At 45.9% G+C, this 22,046-nt stretch overlaps 2 protein-coding genes and 1 long non-coding RNA gene across 14 annotated transcripts in view; 1 reads left to right on the plus strand and 2 right to left on the minus strand.

Annotated features, from left to right (window-relative positions):
* Nucleotides 1–22,046, minus strand: part of LOC132765774 (zinc finger protein 850-like) — a 1,095,673-nt gene that overhangs the window by 357,116 nt on the left and 716,511 nt on the right. The window lies entirely within an intron of this gene.
* LOC132766016 (zinc finger protein 208-like) overlaps nucleotides 1–22,046 on the plus strand; it is a 151,722-nt gene that overhangs the window by 84,179 nt on the left and 45,497 nt on the right. For 4 of the 12 annotated variants that reach the window (XM_067465109.1, XM_067465110.1, XM_067465108.1 and 1 more), the window contains exon 1: nucleotides 17,074–18,185. In XM_067465109.1, the coding sequence (XP_067321210.1) occupies nucleotides 17,796–18,185 (390 nt within the window). In that variant the 5' untranslated portion in view covers nucleotides 17,074–17,795. Of the gene's footprint in view, nucleotides 1–325; nucleotides 571–946; nucleotides 1,447–1,768; nucleotides 1,905–3,299; nucleotides 3,368–4,186; nucleotides 4,193–5,826; nucleotides 5,954–7,142; nucleotides 9,302–17,073; nucleotides 18,186–18,503; nucleotides 18,640–20,028; nucleotides 20,097–22,046 lie in introns of those variants that run through there. The other 8 variants (XM_067465111.1, XM_067465106.1, XM_067465105.1 and 5 more) reach the window with 8 other exon arrangements.
* Nucleotides 16,013–16,969, minus strand: LOC137096364 (uncharacterized). The gene is made up of 2 exons (XR_010909398.1): nucleotides 16,792–16,969; nucleotides 16,013–16,582 (listed from the first exon to the last, which is right to left on the minus strand). It is a non-coding gene; the product is annotated as an uncharacterized lncRNA (long non-coding RNA).

A 22,046-nucleotide genomic window follows, 5' to 3' on the forward strand; every position in this document is an offset into this window, starting at 1 on the left:
TATTTAACTGATTATTTTAATGTCCTGCGAAGAAGGACTTGCGTTCCAGTTTGGGCTGTTTATAATGCTTTTGTTTTATATTGTGTGCTTGAATTCTGCTGTAAACCGCCTTGAGTCCGTTGGAAAAAGGCACCTTAGAAGCTACTGAAATAAATAAATCAGTTTGTCTGTACAGTAAGAAAAACTGGTTCCAGGGCTTTGGAGAGAGGCTCTTTCCCCCTCCTTAGAGTGGAATGCTGGGCAAGGAAGGGTTAAGGGGAGGGAGTTTGGTTCCCAGAGAGGCAGGGAGGAAGTGGGCCTCCTTAGACCCGCCTTTCCTGTCCCTCTAGGAACCAAACTCCCTCCCCTTCATCCTTCCTTGCCTGGCTGGGAGAGGGGAGTTGGCTCTGTCAGCCTCTCCTTCCTCCTCTTCCTCCTCCTCCACCTCCTCTTAACCTATCTCTCTCCTCCTACTCCTCCTCCTTGTGGTGACCCTTCTTCCCATTCCTTCTCCAAAGGGCCAAAGAGGGGCTGAAGCCCAACACACCTGGAGGGAGGGCTGAAGTAGGCCCAGGCCTGGCCTCACCTGGGGTTGGTAGTCATCTGCTTCTCCATCCAGGGGATCCTTGGGAGGAGAGAGAGAGAGAGAGAGAGGCAGGCAGAGAGAGAGAGGCCCAGGGCTTTCCCCTTCCAACCCACACACCGGCCTCTTTTTCCCCTGAATTTTTTATTTCCCATTTCAAAGGAAAAGGTGTTTTTCACACAAAGGAAAAAGGAGAACGTAGAAGGCGAGGAGGAGGGAGGCAGAGCCCCCATCAGGATATTAGGACTATATAAATGTCACCCGAGGAAGGGGATTGAGAGGGGAAGAGAAGCCTTAGATTAACTCTCCAAGAAAAAGCCTCCCAAAGCCTGTTGTCTAATTCTAATTGTCTAATTGTTGTCTAATTCTGCCTTTCTTTCACAGAGGAAATGTGATTGTGGGCTGAGAATTTTAGAGTTGAGCCAGGACGAGAATTTTAGAGAGAAGACAGAGGAAGAGCGTCTTGGACTCACTTGGCTTCTTCATCAAAGAGTGGTTCTAGCATGGAGAGACCCAACTCACCTGGACCTGAAGCAGCACCTGGGAGCAGTGGAGCATCCTGGGAAAAAATAACACGTAACTTCCTGAGTGTGGACCTTTATAGCTCAGACACACAGTGCCAGCGCTTCAGGCAGTCCTCCTTCCGAGAGGGCGAGGGACCCAGAGAGGTTTGCAACCGCCTCCACGATCTCTGCCGCCAGTGGCTGAAGCCAGAGCAACACACCAAGGCGGAGATGCTGGACCTGGAGAAGATCCTGAGCCTCCTGCCCCCAGAGATGGGGAGCTGGGTCCGAGAGTGTGGGGCAGAGAGCTGTTCCCAGGCGGTGGCCCTGGCGGAAGGCTTCCTCCTGAGTCGGGAAGAGGACGAGAAGCAGGAAGGACAGGTGAGACAGAGCATTGCCTCTTGGCTTCACTCACCTTGGGACTGATGGATAGAGTAAATGTACATCCTTCCTTCCTTCCAAGATGGGACCGATGTGAGGGAGAAGCCGGACTCTGCTCCCTCAGCCTCTTTACCCCCCTGCTCTGCCCCTCCAGCTCTCACCTCCATATCCACTGCAAGCTCAGTTGCTGCTCTACTCCAATTTGAAAATGATGGAAGTTTGAAGGTGGCCAATTTCAGAATGCAGTTTCTGCACATTTGGGGAAAAAATCCTTTTCTAATCTTTCTCTATTCTACTTATGGATTTCTCTGTCATCTTTCAGGCCCAAAATAACTGCATAGAAGTTCAGCCTGATGTCCCTGCATCAGAGGAATCTCACTCAGGCCCCACCCAGAGCCTCCAGCTGAAGGAGGTGAAGCAGGAAGGAGAGGAAGGAGATGGACCTACAGCCTTGGAGGGTGAGAAGGAACCCTTCTGGGAGTGTTGGTGTTCTAGGCCGGTGTAAATTCCCCTTCAGGGGATTGTAGCACATCCACATTCAGTTTGAGCTAGAGAAAGGTGCACATGCAGGATCATTTGGCCTTGAGATGAGGATATAGGTATGGAATGGATAAAAAGTGGGGAAACCAATGTCAATATTGTTCAGAGATAGGAAAAGCTGAGCTCATGAATAAAGTTAAAGTTATAATGGAGATTGTAGTATGGATAGAGTGAACAGAACTAAGCTAAATGAGTGGATGATATAGAAGGGAGGAAGAGTGAGAAATAAGAAGAGGTTGGGGAAGTGTTGTCAGAGATGAATGACGAGTATGGAATAAATATACAAAATCTGCTCATATAATGGATAATAATAATAATAATAATAATAATAATAATTGTATACCATGTACCTGCAACAAAGAACTTGTTGGATCACAAGCCAGAAAAAGTTCCACAGAATGAACACGACAAGCTACTCTGGGACTTCCAGATTTAGACAGACAGAGTTCTGGAGCACAATACTCCTGACCTCACAATCGTGTTAAAAAACAAAGTATGGATTGTCGATGTCGCAATCTCAGGTGACAAAGGGATTGCAGAGAAACAACAGGAAAAGCTGACACAATATGAGGATTTAAATACTCTGGCACAAGCCAGTCAAGGTGGTCCCAGTGGTGATCAGCACACTGGGTGCAGTGCCTAAAGACCTTGGCCTGACCTTAAACACAATTGGTGCTGACAAAATTACCATCTGCCATCTGCAGAAGGCCACCTTACTGGGATCTGCACCCATCATTCGCCGATACATCACACAGTCCTAGACACTTGGGAAGGGTCTGACATGTGATCCAATTCAACAGCCAGCAGAGTGATCTTGTCTGCTGTGGACTCATCTTATTGTGTTTGGAATAATAATCATCATCATCATCATAATCACCATAGATATCCATTCAGGGGCAAAATGTGTAATTTCAGTGTGATTTGCAGTCTTCTTTCTGGCAATGCTTCTGCATTTGCATACTGTTAAGTAGGACTGAAAAATCAGCCCTTCAGTATCTTCCCAGGTGGTACACAAAGCTAAAATGAACCTGAAACTGAGCTGGAAGACAAACAGACAACAAAGAATAACTGTAGTCAATTGCAATACCAAGCCCAGGACCAGTTTCAATCCAACCTACTCACAGCACTGGTTGAGATAAAAAGTCCTCATCTCCAAAATGTTACCAATTCCTGGGATGGAGAATGCTCCTGGGTTCATAGGGTCATTTCCTCATAGATTTCTTTATAGGACGGTAATTCTCTCCCCTGAGACATGTTTATGTGACCAGCTTTCCACCTCTTGCTCGCTCTCTCTCTCTCTCTCTCTCCCCCAGGGACTGTAATGCTGTTGCCGAATCCTCAGTTGTTTCTTCCACTTTGTGATGGAGTGGAAGTGAATCAGGTAAGCACAAGGTTTCCTGGGAGAGGAGGAAGGGAGCTGCCTGGAGGTCATTGGTCCCAGGCTCAGTCATCAAACATCTCTTGAAACAGAAATGACTGAATGGGAGTTCCTTAAGAGTGACAAGAGTGACAACCATGGGTCTGTTTCAGGTCATGTCTTGCCCTACTCGTGGTGCCGGACACACTTTGGAACTTGTTTTCTGTGCTGGATGAGGTGGTGGGGATGGTGGTGTGTGTGTAAACTGGTCAGAGTTCTGTTGTCATGGACCAATCACTACCTGGTCGGGTTTAGACTTGCACGGACTCCAAACCTCTGCAGAGGAGGGAGACCGATTAAGACAGTCCGTCCCAGGAGGCTTATGGAACCGGATGGGTTCCTGGCGGCTCCTGGGGACTTTCCTGTCACTTTGGCAGGCGATTCTGTTGAAGTTCCGGCTGACCTCTGGAATGGGGAACTGGCCGGGGCAGTGGACACAACCCCTCTTGTGGAGCAGTGCCAAAGCAGCCCCTTGGTTTTCCACGGAGTTGGCGGAGATGAAACAAGAGAGACGGAGACTAGAGTGACGTTGATGTAGAACTTAAAAACAGATCTAACCAAGCCAGCAATGAGATGCAGCAGCTTGAAAACCTGCATCGAAAGGAATGTGGGATTTTGGGCTGCATGGAAAGGAATGTAGTGCCTACATTAAAGGAAGTAACGGTGACCTTCTTTCTACTTTGGTGAGACCTCACCTGGAATGTCAATGTGTCTGATTCTGCGCAACACGATAAAAGCTGGGACTTGTCCAGATTCCATTTCTGATTCTAAATATCAATTGAGAAATGGGTTGTTGTAGGTTTTTTCGGGCTATATTATTTATTAATTTATTAATTAATTTATTATTAACTTTATTTGTACCCCGCTAGCATCTCCCGAAGGACTCGATGCGGCTTACAAAGGCCAAGGCCTCAAAACACAGCATAATAATACAACACCTAAAGCAAATTAAAAACAATTAAAGCAATATTAAACAACAAGCAATAAACAATACACTAAGACACTATAAAACTGGGCCAGGCCAGAGTAATGGGTACAGGATTAAAAGTGCTGATGTGACAGGTGATATGTAAGGATTATAGGGTAAGTGCAGTGTGCGATGTGCGGCAATCTTAGTTATAATAAAGTGCTTCTGGGACTTGTAATTGGAGATTCCTATTCTGGAAAGGCACATCGGAACAGCCAGGTCTTCAAGTTCTTTCTAAAGACTGCCAATGTAGGGGCCTGGCTAAGATCTTTGGGGAGGGTGTTCCAGAGTCAGGGGGCCACCACAGAAAAGGCCCTGTCTCGTGTCCCCACCAAACGCATTTGTGACGCAGGTGGAATCATGAGCAGGGCCTCTCCGGATGAACGAAGTGAACGCATGGAGATGCGATCACGCATGTAGGCGGGTCCCAAACCATTAAGGGCTTTGTAGGTAAGCACCTGCACCTTAAATTGGGCTCGGAAGATAAACGGCAGCCAGTGGAGCTCCTTAAAAAGGAGGGTTGACCTCTCTCTGCTCTGGTTAGATCACACAATTTTCTCAAGCAATTGGAAGTGACTTGATGGGAAGCTTGTATTGATTATACGAATTAATACAATTGGGATTTTGGCCTGTATCAATAGGAGCATAGTGTCTAGATCTAGGGAAGTCATGCTACCCCTCTATTCCGCTTTGGTTAGACCACACCTGGAATATTGTGTCCAATTCTGGGCACCACAATTCAAGAGAGATATTGACAAGCTGGAATGTGTCCAGAAGAGGGCGACTAAAATTATCAAGGGTCTGGAGAATAAGCCCTATGAGGAGCAGCTTAAGGAGCTGGGCATGTTTAGCCTGAAGAAGAGAAGGGTGAGAGGAGATATGATAGCCATGTATAAATATGTGAGAGGAAGCCACAGGGAGGAGGGAGCAAGCTTGTTTTCTGCTTCCCTGGAGACTAGGACGCAATGGAACAATGGCTTCAAACTACAAGAGAGGAGATTCCATCTGAACATGAGGAAGAACTTCCTGACTGGGAGAGCTGTTCAGCAGTGGAACTCTCTGCCCCGGAGTGTGGTGGAGGCTCCTTCTTTGGAAGCTTTTAAACAGGGGCTGGATGGCCATCTGTCAGGGGTGATTTGAATGCAATATTTCTGCTTCTTGGCAGAATGGGGTTGGACTGGATGGCCCATGAGGTCTCTTCCAACTCTTGGATTCTATGATTCTATATATAGCCCGAAAAAACCTACAACAAACTAGTGATTCCGGCCATGAAAGCTTTCGACAATAAATTAAGAAATGGTTCTTAATTGTGATCAACGAGACGTCTGTACAAAGCTTAAACTATGGCACGGAGGCCGTAGCCCAACAGGAATGTAAACCTGCTTTAAAGAGTTTCTTGTAATTATTTTTCTTGATTTCCCTGATGTGAGAAGGAAATGTGTTCTTTTCCCCCCAGGGCCCAATCGCCTTTGAGGAGGTGGCTGTGCATTTCTCCCCGGAGGAGTGGGCTCTCCTGAGTCCTGATCAGAAAGCCTTGCACGGGCAGATCATGGAGGAGATTCACGGGATGGTGGACTCTCTTGGTAAGGCTCCCTCACTCGTGGGGATTCCTATTTCAAAATGAACTATTATCCTAAATCATCACGGTCACTGAGAGTTCTCAAGGCAGGGCTTATGCTAGAAATATGTGACATATGAGTAATATTGACTTGGTGCCTGAGCAACAGCAATCTTAGCACCAATTTGGACTCCAGTGGATAGACTTCAATAGTCAAGTCCAAGCGTACCACACTTCCCCCTGGAAAACCTCTCAAGAGTGTTCACCCCAGATCAGTCACACCATCGCTCTCTCTCTGTATCTCTGTGAGTGTGTGTGAGAGAGATTGGGAGGGGAGGGGGTTGGGAAGCAGATTTCCAATAAGTCACCCAGCAAACCTCTCCTGACTTCAGGCCCACATTTCCAGCCCCCTGCTTTTGCATCCTGTGTGCTCTTGGACGGCTTGGAAAGCCACTGCGTGCCTGAAGCCAAAAGGAGAAATGATAGGAAAGAGTTGTGCTGCAAAAGCCGACTTGCTCTTGATGTCTGCTGACAGGCTCCTTCCCAGTAACTCGGGCTCCCTGGAAATCTATTCGGGGCCATCGCCCAGATTGATTGGCGGGAGAGTGGAGCATCAAGAACAAACATCCGCTGGCTTCACGTACACAGGCGCTGCTATACGTCTTTTTATTGGACTCATGTTCAGCCTTGTTCTCCTCCCAGCCAGGCAGTCTAGCCTCCGCGTGTCTGCAGGCCAGGCTCTCTTTGGATGCTGCTTCTCCCAGCATGCAAACTGTCCCTAGCCTCAGTCATTAGCAAGATGGTGACCTGCAACATAATGTGTTCTATGTTCTGTGCTTGTGAATGATAGGGACTCTGGGTTTTTTGTTTACAGTCACATGGGGAGAGAGAACTGACGGTTGGGGGAGAGAAAGGAAAAGAAGGGAATGATTGTGGAATGGGTGGTAGCAAGGTAAAGGTTTAGCTAGAGAAAAAGGCAAGGATTTGAATGTGAAGGGAAAAGGGAGAAGGAGACAGAATAAAAAAACATGCTAGATGAGGAACAGGGATGCGCTGGAGCCTATGTTATTCATCTCTTCCTTAGGGGCTCCAGGCAGTCAAACAGTGTCAATCCTTACTGCACAAGGGGTGGAGGGAGGACAGCATTTGTATCTTTGGACACCTTAACACTCACGCTAAGGAGTGATTGTTTCTGTCCTTCTTCTTCACAGCAGATATCTGGAAGAAAAGCAATGTATATACCAAATGTAGGAAGCATTTTGGGCTCAATGGGGGCCTTCCTAGACACGAGCAAACCCACAGTGAAGATAGAGGTTCTGCCAGAAAAAGGCCCTACAAATGCAATGTATATGAAGAGAAGCCACACCAGTGCCAAGAGTGTGGGAAACGTTTTGCTTACAGTTCAGCCTTGGTGAGCCACAAAAGACTCCACACAGGAGAGAAGCCGTACCAATGCCAGGAGTGTGGGAAACGTTTCGCTGACAGTTCAGCCTTTGTGAGGCACAAAAGGCTCCACACAGGAGACAAGCAATACCAATGCCAGGAGTGTGGGAAATGTTTTACTCAGAGTTCAACCTTGAAGAACCACAAAAGACTCCACACTGGAGAGAAGCCATACCAATGCCAGGAGTGTGGGAAATGTTTTACTCAGATTTCAAACTTGGTGAGCCACAAAAGACTCCACACAGGAGAGAAGCCATACCAATGCCAGGAGTGTGGGAAATGTTTTGCTCAGAGTTCAGCCTTGGTGATCCACAAAACAATCCACACAGGAGAGAAGCCATACCAATGCCTGCAGTGTGGCAAATGTTTTACTCACAGTTCAACCTTGGTGAGCCACGAAAGACTCCATACAGGAGAGAAGCCTTTCCAATGCCAGCAGTGTGGGAAATGTTATTCTGTGAGTTCAGCCTTGGTGAAGCACAAAAGAATCCACACAGGAGAGAAGCCATACCAGTGCCAGGAGTGTGGAAAATGTTTTGCCAACGGTTCAGCCTTGGTGGAGCACAAAACACTCCACACAGAAGAGAAGCCATACCAATGCCGGGAGTGTGGGAAATGGTTTGCTTACAATTCAGCCTTGGTGAGCCACAAAAGAGTCCACACAGGAGAGAAGCCGTATCAATGCCAGGAGTGTGGGAAATGTTTCTCTATGAGTTCAACCTTGGTGAAGCACAGAAGACTCCACACAGGGGAGAAGGCGTACCAATGCCAGGAGTGTGGGAAATGTTTTGCTCAGAGTCCAGCCTTGGTGATCCACAAAAGGCTACACACAGGAGAGAAGCCATACCAATGCCAGCAGTGTGGAAAATGTTTTGCTCAGAGTTCACATTTGGTGAGGCACAAAACACTCCACACAGGAGAGAAGCCATACCAATGCCAGGAGTGTGGGAAATGTTTTGCTCAGAGTTCCACCTTGGTGAGCCACAAAAGACTCCACACAGGAGAGAAGCGATACCAATGCCAGGAGTGTGGGAAATGTTTTGCTGACAGTTCCGGCTTAGTGAGGCACAGAAGACTCCACACAGGGGAGAAGCCATACCAATGCCAGGAGTGTGGGAAATGTTTTTCTAGGAGTTCACACTTGGTGAGGCACAAAACACTCCACACAGGAGAGAAGCCATACCAATGCCAGGAGTGTGGGAAATGTTTTACTCAGAGTTCATATCTTGTGAGTCACCAGAGGATTCATAGAAGAGCAAAAACATCCAAAGAGCTGGGACAAAAGTAATGAAATGAATTGCAACAGGGAAATTTCAGGTTTGGACATTCAGGTCCTGTAATATACAGGTAGGTAAAAGGTAAAAATGAAGTGACTGGACTGAACTTGAAGGAGCTGGGGATGGTGATGGCTGACAGGGAGCTCTGGCGTGGGCTGGTCCATGAGGTCACAAAGAGTCGGAGACTGAAAGAATGAACAACAACAGCAACAACAACAACAACAGACTATACATTCCACATTTTCCGATGAACATGTGTGATTCCCTTGGCTTCAAGTAGTACTTGGCTTGACTTTGGACGCATTTCTTAGACAATTCTCATTCTTGGTTTTGAACTCTGTTCAGGTATTTTGCTTTGTTTAGCTTGGGACTGTTTTGGCGAACTCTTTTGCTTCCCTGGTCACGGGCATCACCATAAGACTGGACTGGCTGTCCTCTGTTTATCCTTTGTGGGTAAACATCCAATTTCAAACAGGACCATTTGAGAAGTTCTCGCTAATATCTGGTAGAGTCCACTTTCTTGGCCTATGAATTCCTAAGTTGAGATCTTCTTCTCTGGAGCAGCAGAAAGCAAGCTCTTTGTGACAGTCCTTCGGAGGGTTAAATACGATTGAGATGTCACTTATTTTTAAAATAAACCATATGTAACTCCACCAGTTGTTCCTCTGGGCTTATTTTCCACCTCCTTTACCACCTTGGTTGCAAATTTCCAGTTTGTGAGTGTTGTCTTTCAGGTGGGATTCCAGAATTGAACACGTTGCTTCTTTTGAGGCCCAGCCAAAGGAAACAATGCTTATACGGTTATTTCCTTTGATGTGCAAATCTTATCAAGTGAAGAAAAGGGCCAGGAAGGCAGTTTCATCTTGTCTCCTACACTGTGCTTATAATAGAATATAATATGATATGATATAATATAATATAAGATAATATATTGTATATACCTATAATATTGATAATATTATAATGTGGTACAATATAATATTGCTAATAATAATATATTGTAATTATATATTTTATATTACATGTAATATTACTAATAATATTACAGTATAATGTTATAGTACAATGTAATACATAATGTTAATATTGTGCTATGTTAATAATATAATATGTTATATTTTCATTTTACTTGTAAGCTGCTCTGAGTCCCCTTTGGGGTGAGAAGGGCGGCAAATAAATGTCTCAAATAAATAAATAATAAATATCTCTGGCTAGAAATTACCCTGCTCCTGGCACACACACTTTTAATCCAGTTTAAATTGAAAAACATGAGTCTTGTTATTATTTTAGAATTAACAACGTTATATTTATGCGTAAACCGCTTTGAGTCCCCCAGGGGTGAGAAAGGCGGTATATAAATACTGTAAAGATATATATATATATATATATATATATATATATATATATATATTATAGTCTATGCAAATTTGATCTATTTTGTCCCTAGATTTTATATTAAGGGAATAATAGCTTATTTTAATGTCCTGCGAAGAAGGACTTAGGTTCCAGTTTGGGCTGTTTATAATGGTTTTGTTTTATATTGTGTGCTTTAATGCTGCTGTAAATCTCCTTGAGATGTGAGTTTCTTGCAACAGTATTAGATCATAGTTACATTTCTTTAAATAGTGCCATATTTTCCTCCTCTTGGAGGGGGCGTTTAACCCGTTTACATTATTAGAGTAAATCCTAATTCTTCCTGTCATAATTGCCATTTTTTTTTTATCTGGACGGTCCCAACCTGCCTTTGCCTTGTCTTTCTGGAACATGTAGTCTTTCGGAGATATTTCTCTTGGTCTCTTCCTTGCCTTTTCATTATCTTCTTCATCTAGGAGGGTGAGTCTTCTCGCCACTTTGTCTTCCTGATTCGTACCGTGGGGTGTATATCCTTCTCCTTCTTCTCTCTCCGTTTCTTGTTTATTTCCATTTTTCTTCTTCAAATACTTGTCCCAGAAGGCCCTGGCCTTTTCTTCGGATGTTAACCAATATTTATTCTCATTCCAGGTTACTACTAGTCCTTCCCTCTTCTCCCATTTAAATCTGACGTTTCTTTTTTTGAGTTCGTCAGTCAGGAAGTGATATTTGCGCCTTTTGTCCAGCACAGACGTAGGGATTTCTTTCGAAATTACAATTTTACTTCCTTTATATTGTATAGGGGACTTGGAATGTTCCCTAAGAATTCCATCCCTAGTATTTTTCTTCGTTAGTTGTACAATGACGTCTCTGGGGGTTTTGAATTTTCTGGAGTGGGCCGTTTGGATTCTAAAGACTCTATCGATTTCTGATTCTGCGTCCATTATACTTTTATTCATCAATTGTGCAATCATATCCGCTATTACCTCTCTTATATTTTCTTCATCGTCTTCTGTCACATTTCTGAACCTGAGTTGGGATTCTTTTTCTCTAATTTCTGTTGTTTCTTGTTGGTTTTGGAGTAGGTCTACTGTCTCCTCTAGATTCCTCATTCTTCTCTTCGTTGCTTCTTGATGATTCTTAATAGCAATGTTCTCTTTCATTAATTCTGCGTTTTCTTGTTTTAGTTTTTCAACTTCATTTTTGACTACAACCATTTCCTCCTTGAGTATCGATTGTAGTTCTTCCTTTATGTCTTTTTTCATTATTTCCAATTCTTTTTTGATGGCCTTGCTTTGAGTGTCTTGATTGTTTTTTATTGTCTTAATTTCCACTTGTATTTCATCTTTGATAACTTTACTTTGCGCGTCTTGGTTGGTTTGTATTGTCTTAATTTCTGCTTGTATTTTCAAGAGTTCTTTCATAAGGTCTTTGATAGTGGGTTCCTCGGGCAGGGAGCCTTTCCTAGCGCTAAGTTGGCCTTTTTCTTCAAATTCTTTGTCTTTATCTTTGTCCATTTTTCCTTTCTGAGGGGCAGCCATATTTTACCACCTTCCAATTATCCTATGCGTAGTTTCGTTAAACTTAACTCTATTACCAAATTTACGGGAAAGGGATACGAGTGATATATGTTAGTACAATATCAGTAATCAATAAAGCATAATCCTATACTGGTCCACTACAATCGCAAACAATCAGTACCTAAACGTAGGAGTTATTACATTTACAGCACATTACTGCCCTATGTGGGTCAATAAGTATCTGAGAGAATCTTAGTCAGAGTCGATCAGCACATCTTAGCACATCTTAGTACAGTCCATCTGTGCATTAAAAGTATGTTAAAGGCACCGATAACCAGATCAGTATATATGTAAATTAGAGTCAACCAAGTTAGCATTTAAATCTATGTCAATGTGTCAGTATACAAATATACAAATCGAATTCACACAGTACGAGAGTAAAAATAGCAAAAGATTAACAGGGATATCAGGAAAGGGGAAATTCGGCAAGAAAGTCTGTTTTTGTGGTCCTGGACTGTGGCCTGGATGTTCTCTAATCTACAGACTTTCCTAGTTTCCTTATGTGTATCTATGTATCTGTTTAGCAGTGGTATAATGTTCAGAATGGTATACAAACTAGCTTTTTCCTTTTGCTGCGTTGTCTCCTTCTCCTTCTTTCTCTCTCTGTGCTGTTGACTTCTGAATGTCCCTTTCCCCTCTCGCTTTCTCCCCTCTCTGCCTCCCCTTTTGCCTTCCGTAACTTTTCTGGTCCTCTTTCCTATTGTTTCTTCCCTCTTGTGTTGGTAACTTGCAGCACAAAGTACGGGAGGGGGGAGAGGTAAGAGATAGGGAGAGGCTAATACACAGAGTAAAACTTGGGCAGCAGCAAATACTATAACAATGAGTAACTCGCTTTACTAAGTCTCAGGTTATATCTGTAGGTCAGGCTGAATCCGGTCGAACATTCGCAAAATTGTTCCAGTCCAAGTCCGCTGTCACTACTTAGTCACTACTTAGTTATACAGTATTAGAGTCTCTGTATCCGACGTCCAATACCAACTATATTCATTGGCTGGGTCAATTGTGGGTTGCGGAGTTGTGGGGCCGAGGTCGAGGTCAGGGGTGGGGGGAGAGGTTGGGGTGGAGGGTAGAGGGTAGAGGGATAGGGTTAGGGAGACTAGTTCAAGTATGTAGATCTAGTTACTCACAGCAGTCGTAATGTCCTCGCGTTTCAGATACATCCTCGTTGTGAGCACTCAAACGGTGTCACTCTCTCCTTGGTTTGCAAGGGATAGGAGCGAGATATAGGAAGATGCAGGGCGGCAACGCTGTATTTCTTCCGAATAAATCTTGCTCCTTACTTCTTTTCCTCCCTTTTCCTCCCTTCTCCCTATGGTTTCTCTTCAATTTTCCAGCTTGTAATCTTCCACCTCTCGAGTCTCTTTCGTTGCTCTCCCTCTCCTTCTCCTTCTCCGCCACCGGTTGCTTCTCCCCTTCTCTCTGCTCTTCGCTCACACTCCTTCGGCTGGCTTTCTATTAGTTTCCCTTATCTTTTTTCGGCTTCGCGCTTTACTTCCTCCTAGTTGCTTTACTACACTGTCGCGCTAGCGTTGCTTGCCGTCTGGCGCACTCTGCACCTCCGCACCTCAGCATTTCGGTCTGGTGCTTCAGTCTGGTGCTTCAGTCCGCCCGCCCTCCTGGGAGGGAAGCTCGGCCGAAAGAACAGTTTGTAGTACGATTCGGGTTTCTTCTCTCAGGTATCTGCTTATTTTTTTTTTTTGTCTTGATCACAAACCGACAGAACTTGGGTCTGCCCGGGATTCCTTTCTTCTTATTACTTATTCTTTTTTCATCTAAACTTTCTTGTGTTTAAAATAGCGGCTAGCTTCCACCCGTGCTTGTGCCGGGCGTCCTTGCCGTCCCCCGCGCGACGGTGTGATGTGGCATTTGATCTTTGGACGTGTTGTCTCTGGTTTAACGTGGCCGACAATGCCTCACCAGTCGAGCGCGCCAACCTGCCTATCGCTGTTGGGTTGGGGGAGCCAAAGCCAAGGCTCTACCTGGAGTCTCGACAGAATGGCTTGCTGAGGAGCCTCAGCAAACCGTGGCGTCCGCCATCTTGCTGCTACCGGAAGCCGGAATAATAGTTTATTTTAATGTCCTGCGAAGAAGGACTTATGTTCCAGTTTGGGCTGTTTATAATGGTTTTGTTTTATATTGTGTGCTTTAATGCTGCTGTAAATCTCCTTGAGTCCGTTGGAAAAACGCACCTTAGAAGCTACCGAAATAAATAAATAAGTTTGTCTGTAGAGTAAGAAAAACAACAGCATGTGCGTAATTAATACAAGCTTCCCAACTAGTCACTTCTAATTGCTTGATATGATTGAATTACCAGTAAAGAGATGACCGCATTTATGTGAATTAAAGGTGCACCTTGTTTGGCTAAATGACCCTGCCAGAATTGGGGTGTGGATCACATTTGTGAGCATGCACTAGCTCCCCTGCCTTCCCCAAGAGGCCTTTGCCTTTGCCTCCTCTGCTCCCAGGGCCCGCCAGGCCTGCCTCCTACTTCCGCCGGCGAGGCCTCCGTCCACTGCACACATCTAGGGACTGAGCAAACTATCTTGGAAAATATTTTAATGCTATTCCTAGTTGCAGGTTATCAAGGGCGATATTGTTGTGGAGTATATGTTGTTTTAGCACGTAAAAATCAGTTGGTGAATGCATGTTACCTGAACATGCAAAGTCCAAGAAGCTAGCTGAGCCTGGGAGTTTTGGCAACAGTTACATTTTTAGGCTTTAGCTGTGCAGGAGCTTTGCAGAGACAGATTTGATTCTGGGTTGCAGGAAGAAGGTCTCCCACATGGACACTTGAGGACTCCACGGTTTTGAATAACTATAGACCAATCTCAAACCTCCCTTTTCTGGCCAAGGTGTTGGAGTGGGTGGTTGCTGATCAGTTCCAGGGCTTCCTGAATGACATCAACTACCTAGATCAGTCACAGTCTGGTTTCAGACCTGGCCATGGCACCGAGACGGCTTTTGTCGCTTTGGTGGATGATCTCCGTAGGGAGCTGGACAAGGGGAGTGTGACCCTGTTGGTTCTTTTGGACATCTCAGGGGCTTTCAATACCATCGATCATGGTATACTTCTTGGACGACTCTCCGAGATGGGCCTTGGACATACGGCTTTGTCGTGGCTCCGGTCCTTCCTGGAGGGTCGATCCCAGATGGTGAAGCCGGGTGACACCTGCTCGGACCCCTGGCCTTTGACCTCCATTCTGTCTCCCATGCTTTTTAACATCTACATGAAACCGCTGGGAGAGGTCATCCGAAGTTTTGGAGTTGGGTGCCATCTCTATGCAGATGACACACTACTACTCTTTTCCACCTATCTCCAAGGAAGCCCCTTGAGTGCTAGACGAGTGCCTGATCGCTGTGGCTGTCTGGATGAGGACAAACAAGCTGAAGATTAATCCCGACAAGATGATCGTAAGCCAGACCGGAGTATAGGGTGGCAACCTGTGCTGGATGGGGTTGTACTCCCCATGAAATCACAGGTCCGCAGTTTTGGGGTCCTCCTGGATTCTTCACTTACGTTTGAGGCTCAGGCGTCGGTGGTGGCCGGGAGGGCCTTTGCACAACTAAGACTCGTGCGCCAACTGCCTCGGGAAGGCGGATCTGGCCAGGGTGGTCCACACCTTAGTCACCTCTAGACTGGATTACTGCAATGCACTCTACGTGGGGCTGTCCTTGAAAATGGCCCGGAAATTTCATATGATCCAACGGGCGGCAGCTAGGTTGTTAACTGGGGCTCCTTACAGGGAGCGGTCAACCCTCCTGTTCAAGGAGCTCCACTGGCTGCCATTCATTTACTGGACCCAATTCAAGGTGCAGGTTCTTACCTACAAAGCCCTGAACGATTTGGGACATGCCTACCTGCATGACCGCATCTCTGTATACGAACCCACACGATCTCTTCGTTCATCTGGAGAGGCCTTGCTCTCGATCCCGCCAGCATTGCAGGTGCGGTTGCTGGGGACGAGAGAGAGGGCCTTTTGGGGGTGGCCCCTTGACTCTGGAACTCACTCCCTAAGGACATCAGGCAGGCCCCAACCCTGGCAGTCTTTAGGAGGAGCTTGAAGACGTGGTTGTTCCAGTGTGCCTTCCCGGAATAATGATCCCATAGCGCTTTGCCCCTCCAAAGCACTTTATATTTTTAGGTCTGCTCGTATGTCTTCCCACGAATGCCACTATCACCTTTTCGTCCATGCCTCAGCACTATTTCCAATTTTAATTTTTACATTTGGCCTTCCCACAGTTTTAATTGTATGTTGGAGCCCCCGGTGGCGCAGTGGGTTAAACCCCTGTGCTGGCAGGACTGAAGACTGACAGGTCGCAGGTTCAAATCCGGGGAGAGGCAGATGAGCTCCCTCTATCAGCTCCAGATCCTCATGCTGAAGGGAACTCTTCTATTAGCTTAAAGGTGAATCTTAAAAAGTCAGCCAGTCTCCATGAGGTTTGAAGCAAAAATCTCTTTATTTCAAGTGCGGCCGCACTGAGACAGAAACAGCAAGACAATCAGATGTCTATCAAAAAGGCTGCCTGTGCCATCTGATCTTTTCAATTTCATTCTTATACCCTTTTTCTGCCGTGTCATGAACAGATCCACCCCTCTTCCAAACTTCCTTTCAAAACATGTTCTTTCAACTCCTTCCTCTCAACTCTACAAGGACAGAGCCCTTTCACCCACTTAAGAGTCTCTCGTACTCATGACTGCAGATCCTTGGATGTCATGTTGTCCTACGTCCTTCAACCCTGCATCCTGTTCTTTCCTGTTCTCTTCCAAAACTGTCTCTCCTCTTGTCCTTTTCTATGGCAAAGGACAAGACTCTTCCTTAGGCTTTTACAGTTTTCAGCATTTTCCCAATAGGCAATGATTTCCTAATAAGCTCTATTCACCCCTTCAATGCGGGGACATGAGAGAAGCCTCCCACAAGGATGATAAAACATCAAAAAAAAATCATCCTTGCAGACGGCCAATTCTCTCACACCAGAAGCGACTTGCAGTTCCTCAGGTCGCTCCTGAAACGAGAAAAAAAATTGTATGTTGTCTTATTGATAATGTTATATGTTTATTGTCTATGTTTTATTTTAATTGCTTGTATTGTTGGGTTTGGGGTCTGCCTCATGTAAGCCGCACCGAGTCCCTTGGGGAGATGGAAGCGGAGTACAAATAAAGTGGTATTATTATAATTATTATTATTATTCTCTCTCTTGGACTGACCGATTACCTTTAATGTTCAGTGGGGCTGGGCAGCAAAGGTTTGGCAGGGAGATATTATATCTTAACTATCCTATGAATATGGAATTTTTCCTCCATGACTCTCTCTCTGCCTTCATCTTCAGTCCTTTGGTTCCAGGGCTTTGGAGAGATGCTCTTTCCCCCTCCTTCCAGTGTCACTCTGGGCAAGGAAGGGTTAAGGAGAGGGAGTGTGGTTCCCAGAGAGGCAGGAAGGAGGTGGGCCTCCTTAGACCCGCCTTTCCTGTCCCTCTAGGAACCACACTCTCTCCTCTTAACCCTTCCTTGCTTGGCAGGGAGAGGGGAGTTGGCTCTGTCAGCCTCTCCTTCCTCCTCTTCCTCTTCCTCTTCCTCCTCCTCCTCCTCTTAGCCTATCTCTCTCCTCCTCCTCCTCCTCTTCCTCCTCTTCTTATCCTATCTCTCTTCTCTTCCTCCTTCTCTTCCTCCTTCTGGTGACCCTTCTTCCCATTCCTTCTCCAAAGGGCCAAAGAGGGGCTGAGGCCCAACACACCTGGAGGGAGGGCTGAAGTAGGCCCAGGCCTGCACTAACCTGGGGTTGGTAGTCATCTGATTCTCCATCCAGGGGATCCTTGGGAGGAGAGAGAAGTAGGCAGGCAGAGAGAGGCCCAGGGCTTTTCCCTTCCAACCCACTCACTGGCCCCTTTTCCCCCTGAAGTTATTATTACCCATTTCAAAGGAAAACAGAGGAAAAAAGTAAAACATAGAAGGGGAGGAGGAGGGAGGCAGAGCCCCCATCAGGATATTAGGACTATATAAATGTCACCGAGAAAAGGGATAGAGCGAGGAAGAGAAGCCTTAGATTCACTCTCCAAGAAAGAAAGCCTCCCAAAGCCTGTTGTCTAATTCTGCCTTTCTTTCACAGAGGAAATCTGATTATTGGCTGAGAATTTTGGAGTCGAGCCTGTTCGGTTGAGAGAAGAGCCAGGACAAGCATCTTGGACCCAATTGGCTCCTTCATCAAAGAGTGGTTCCAGCATGGAGAGACCCAACTCACCTGGACCTGAAGCAGCACCTGGGAGCAGTGGAGCATCCTGGGGAAAAATAACACATAACTTCCTGAGTGTGGATCTTTATAACTCAGACACACAGAGCCAGCGCTTCAGGCATTTCTCCTTCCGAGAGGGCGAGGGACCCAGAGAGGTTTGCAGCTGCCTCCACTCTCTCTGCCGCCAGTGGCTGAAGCCAGAGCAACACACCAAGGCAGAGATGCTGGACCTGGTGATCCTGGAGCAGTTCCTGAGCATCCTGCCCCCAGAGATGGGGAGCTGGGTCCGAGAGTGTGGGGCAGAGACCTCTTCCCAGGCGGTGGCCCTGGCGGAAGGCTTCCTCCTGAGTCGGGAAGAGGACGAGAAGCAGGAAGGACAGGTGAGAGCATTGCCTCTTGGGTTTCCTCACCTTGGAACTGAAGGAGAGATTGAATGTACATCCTTCCTTCCTTCCAAGATGGGACCGATGTGAGGGAGAAGCCGGACTCTGCTCCCTCGGCCCCTTTCCCCCCCTGCTCTGCCCCTCCTGCTCTCACCTCCATATCCACTGTAAGCTCAGTTGCTGCTCTACTCCAATTTGAAAATGATGGAAGGTGGAATGTGGCCAATTTCAGAATGCAGTTTCTGCACATTTGGGGGGAAAATCCTTTTCTAATCATTCTCTATTCTACTTATGGATTTCTCTGTCTTCTTTCAGGCCCAAAATAACTGTATGGAAGTCCAGCCTGATGTTCCTGCATCAGAGAAATCTCACTCAGGCCCCACCCAGAGCCTCCAGAAGAAGGAGGTGAAGCAGGAAGGAGAGGAAGGAGATGGACCTACAGCTTTGGAGGGTGAGAAGGAACCCTTCTGGGAGTGTTGGTGTTCTAGGCCAGTGTAAATTCTCCTTCAGGGGATTGTAGCACATCCACATTTGGTTTGAACTAGAGAAGGTGGACATGCAGGATCATTTGGCCTTGAGATGAGGATATAGGTGTGGAATGGATAGAAAGTGGGGAAACCAATGTCAATATTGTTCAGAGATAGGAAACAATGAGCTCATGAAGCAAGTTAAAGTTATAATGGAGATTGTAGTAATGATAGAGTACATAGAACTAAGCTAAATGGGTGGATGATATAGACGGGAGGAAGAGTGAGAAATAGGAAGAGGTTGGGGAAATGTTGTCATAGATTACTGATGAGGATGGAATAAATATACAAAATCTACTCATATAATATATTATAATAATAATAATAATAATAATAATAATAATAATCGTATACCATTTGCCTGCAACAAAGAACTGGTTGGAGCACAAGCCAGAAAAAGTTACACAGAATGAACACGACAAGCTACTCTGGGACTTCTGGATTCAGACCGACAGACTTCCTGACCTCACAATCGTGTTAAAAAACAAAGTATGGATTGTCTATGTTGCAATCCCATTTGACAGCAGGATTGCAGAGAAACAACAGAAAAGCTGACACGATATGTTGGTTTAAAGGTTGAACTGCAAAGACTCTGTCACAAGCCAGTCAAGGTGGTCCCAGTGGTGATCGGCACACTGGGTGCAGTGCCTAAGGACCTTGGCCTACACTTAAACACAATCGGCGCTGACAAAATTACCATCTACCAGCTGCAGAAGGCCACCTTACTGGGATCTGCACCCATTATTCGCCGATACATCACACAGCCCTAGACACTTGGGAAGTGTCCGACGTGTGATCCAATTCAACAGCCAGCAGAGTGATCTTGTCTGCTGTGGACCCATCTTATTGTGTTTGGAATAATAATAATCATCATCATCATAATCACCATCATCTTTTTAAAAAGATGAGTATATAGGTATCCATTCAGGTGCAAAATGTGTAATTTCAGTGTGATTTTCAGTATTCTTTCTGACAATACTTCTACATTTGCATATTGTTAAGTAGGACTGAAAAATCAGCCCTTCAGTATCTTCCCAGGTGGGACCTGAAGCTAAAATGAACCTGAAACTGAGCTGGAAGACAAACAGACAACAAAGAATACCAAGCCCAGGATCAGTTTTAATCCAACCTACTCACAGCATTGGTTGAGATAAAAGTCCTAATCTCCAAAATGTTACCTATTCCTGGGTTGGAGAATGCTCCTGGGTTCATAGGGTCATTTCCTCATAGATTTCTTTATAGGACAGTAATTCTCTCCTCTGAGACATATTTATGTGACCAGCTTTCCACCCCTTGCTCTCTCTCTCTCCCAGGGACTGGAATGTTGTTGCCGAATCCTCCGTTGTTTCTTCCGCTTTGTAATGGAGTGGAAGTGAATCAGGTAAGCAGAAGGATGCCTGGGAGAGGAGGAAGGGAGCTGCCTGGGGGTCATTTCTTCCAGGATTAGTCATCAAAAATCTCTTGAAACAGAAAGCGCTGAATGGGAGTTTCTTAAAAGTGAGATACTGAAGGTGCAATTGCAAACGGTGATCACAAGGAGGGGGGAAAAATAGGAGAAATATAAAAAAAAGCCAAGAATAAATGCCTAAAGGTCTTCCAGGTGAGGTAAGATTTAAAAGGGATGTGTAAAAGAAATGGAAAGAGGGCCAGGGAGGGACGGGAATCCCCAACGAAGAGTCCAAATGACTAACCAGCATAAGTAGGGAAAAGAGCTGAGAAGCTACAGCAGAAAATGAGCTCAGGCTTGCCAGAGAGATTAAAAACAATGAAAGGGGCTTCCTTGGTTGTGTCCGCAGAAGACGGAAAAAAGCGCCAACAGTAGAGTCTTCTCAACAGTCTCCCTTCCTGAGCTAGCCGGGGTGGTCTCGGGGTTGGCCTTGGAGTCTCAGTGGCTAATCGTGCTGGGAGACTTCAACATCCATGCTGAGACTGCCCTGTCTAGAGTGACAACCATGGGTCTGTCCCAGGTCGTGTCTTGCCCTACTCGTGGTGCCGGACACACTTTGGACATTGTTTTCTGTGCAGGATGAGGTGGTGGCGATGCCGGTGTGGGGAAACTGGTCAGAGTTCTGTTGTCATGGGCCAATCACTACCTGGTCGGGTTTAGACGTGCTGGGACTCCAAACCTCTGCAGGGGAGGGAGACCGATTAAGACAGTCCACCCCAGGAGGCTTACGGATCCGGATGGGTTCCTGAAGGCTCCTGGGGACTTTCCTGTCACTTTGGCAGGCGATTCTGTTGAAGTTCCAGCTAATCTCTGGAATGGGAAATTGGCCGGGGCGGTGGACACAACCCCTCTTGTGGAGCAAAGCCAAAGCAGCCCCTTGGTCTTCCACGGAGTTGGCGGAGATGAAACAAGTGAGACGGAGACTAGAGTGACGTTGATGTAGAACTTAAAAACAGATCTGACCAAGCCAACAATGTGATGCAGCAGCTTAAAAACCTGCATCGAAAGGAATGTGGGATTTTGGGCTGCATTGAAAGGAATGTAGTGTCCACATTAAGGGAAATCACGGAGAGCTTTTTCTACTTTGGTGAGACCTCACCTGGAATATCACTGTGTCTGATTCTGCACAACACGATAAAAGCTGGGACATGTCCAGATTCCATTTCTAATTCTAAATATCAGTTGAGAAATGGTTCTTAATTGTGATCATCCTGATGTCTCTACAAAGCTTAAACTATGGCACGGAGGGCTTAGCCCTTTCCCTTTAAAAAAAAAAACCCAACAGGAATGTAAACCTGCTTTAAAGAGTTTCTTTTAATTATTTTTCTTGATATAACTTATCTGAGAAGGAAATGTCTTCTTTTCCCACCAGGGCCCAATCACCTTTGAGGAGGTGGCTGTGCATTTCTCCCCGGAGGAGTGGTCTCTCCTGAGTCCTGATCAGAAAGCCTTGCACGGGCAGATCATGGAGGAGATTCATGGGATGGTGGACTCTCTTGGTAAGGCTCCCTCACTGGTGGGGATTTCTATTTCAAAATGAACTATTATCCTAAATCATCACGGTCACTGAGAGTTCTCAAGGCAGGGCTTATGCTAGAAATATGTGACATATGAGTAATATTGACTTGGTGCCTGAGCAACAGCAATCTTAGCACCAATTTGGACTCCAGTGGATAGACTTCAATAGTCAAGTCCAAGCGTACCACACTTCCCCCTGGAAAACCTCTCAAGAGTGTTCACCCCAGATCAGTCACACCATCGCTCTCTCTCTGTATCTCTATGAGTGTGTGAGAGAGAGATTGGCAGGGGAGTTGGTGGAGAAGCAGATTTCCAATAAGTAACCCAGCGAAGGTCTCCTGACTTCAGGCCCACATTTCCAGCCCC

The sequence above is a fragment of the Anolis sagrei genome, chromosome 2, assembly GCF_037176765.1.
Source record: "Anolis sagrei isolate rAnoSag1 chromosome 2, rAnoSag1.mat, whole genome shotgun sequence".
Lineage (NCBI taxonomy): Eukaryota > Metazoa > Chordata > Lepidosauria > Squamata > Dactyloidae > Anolis > Anolis sagrei.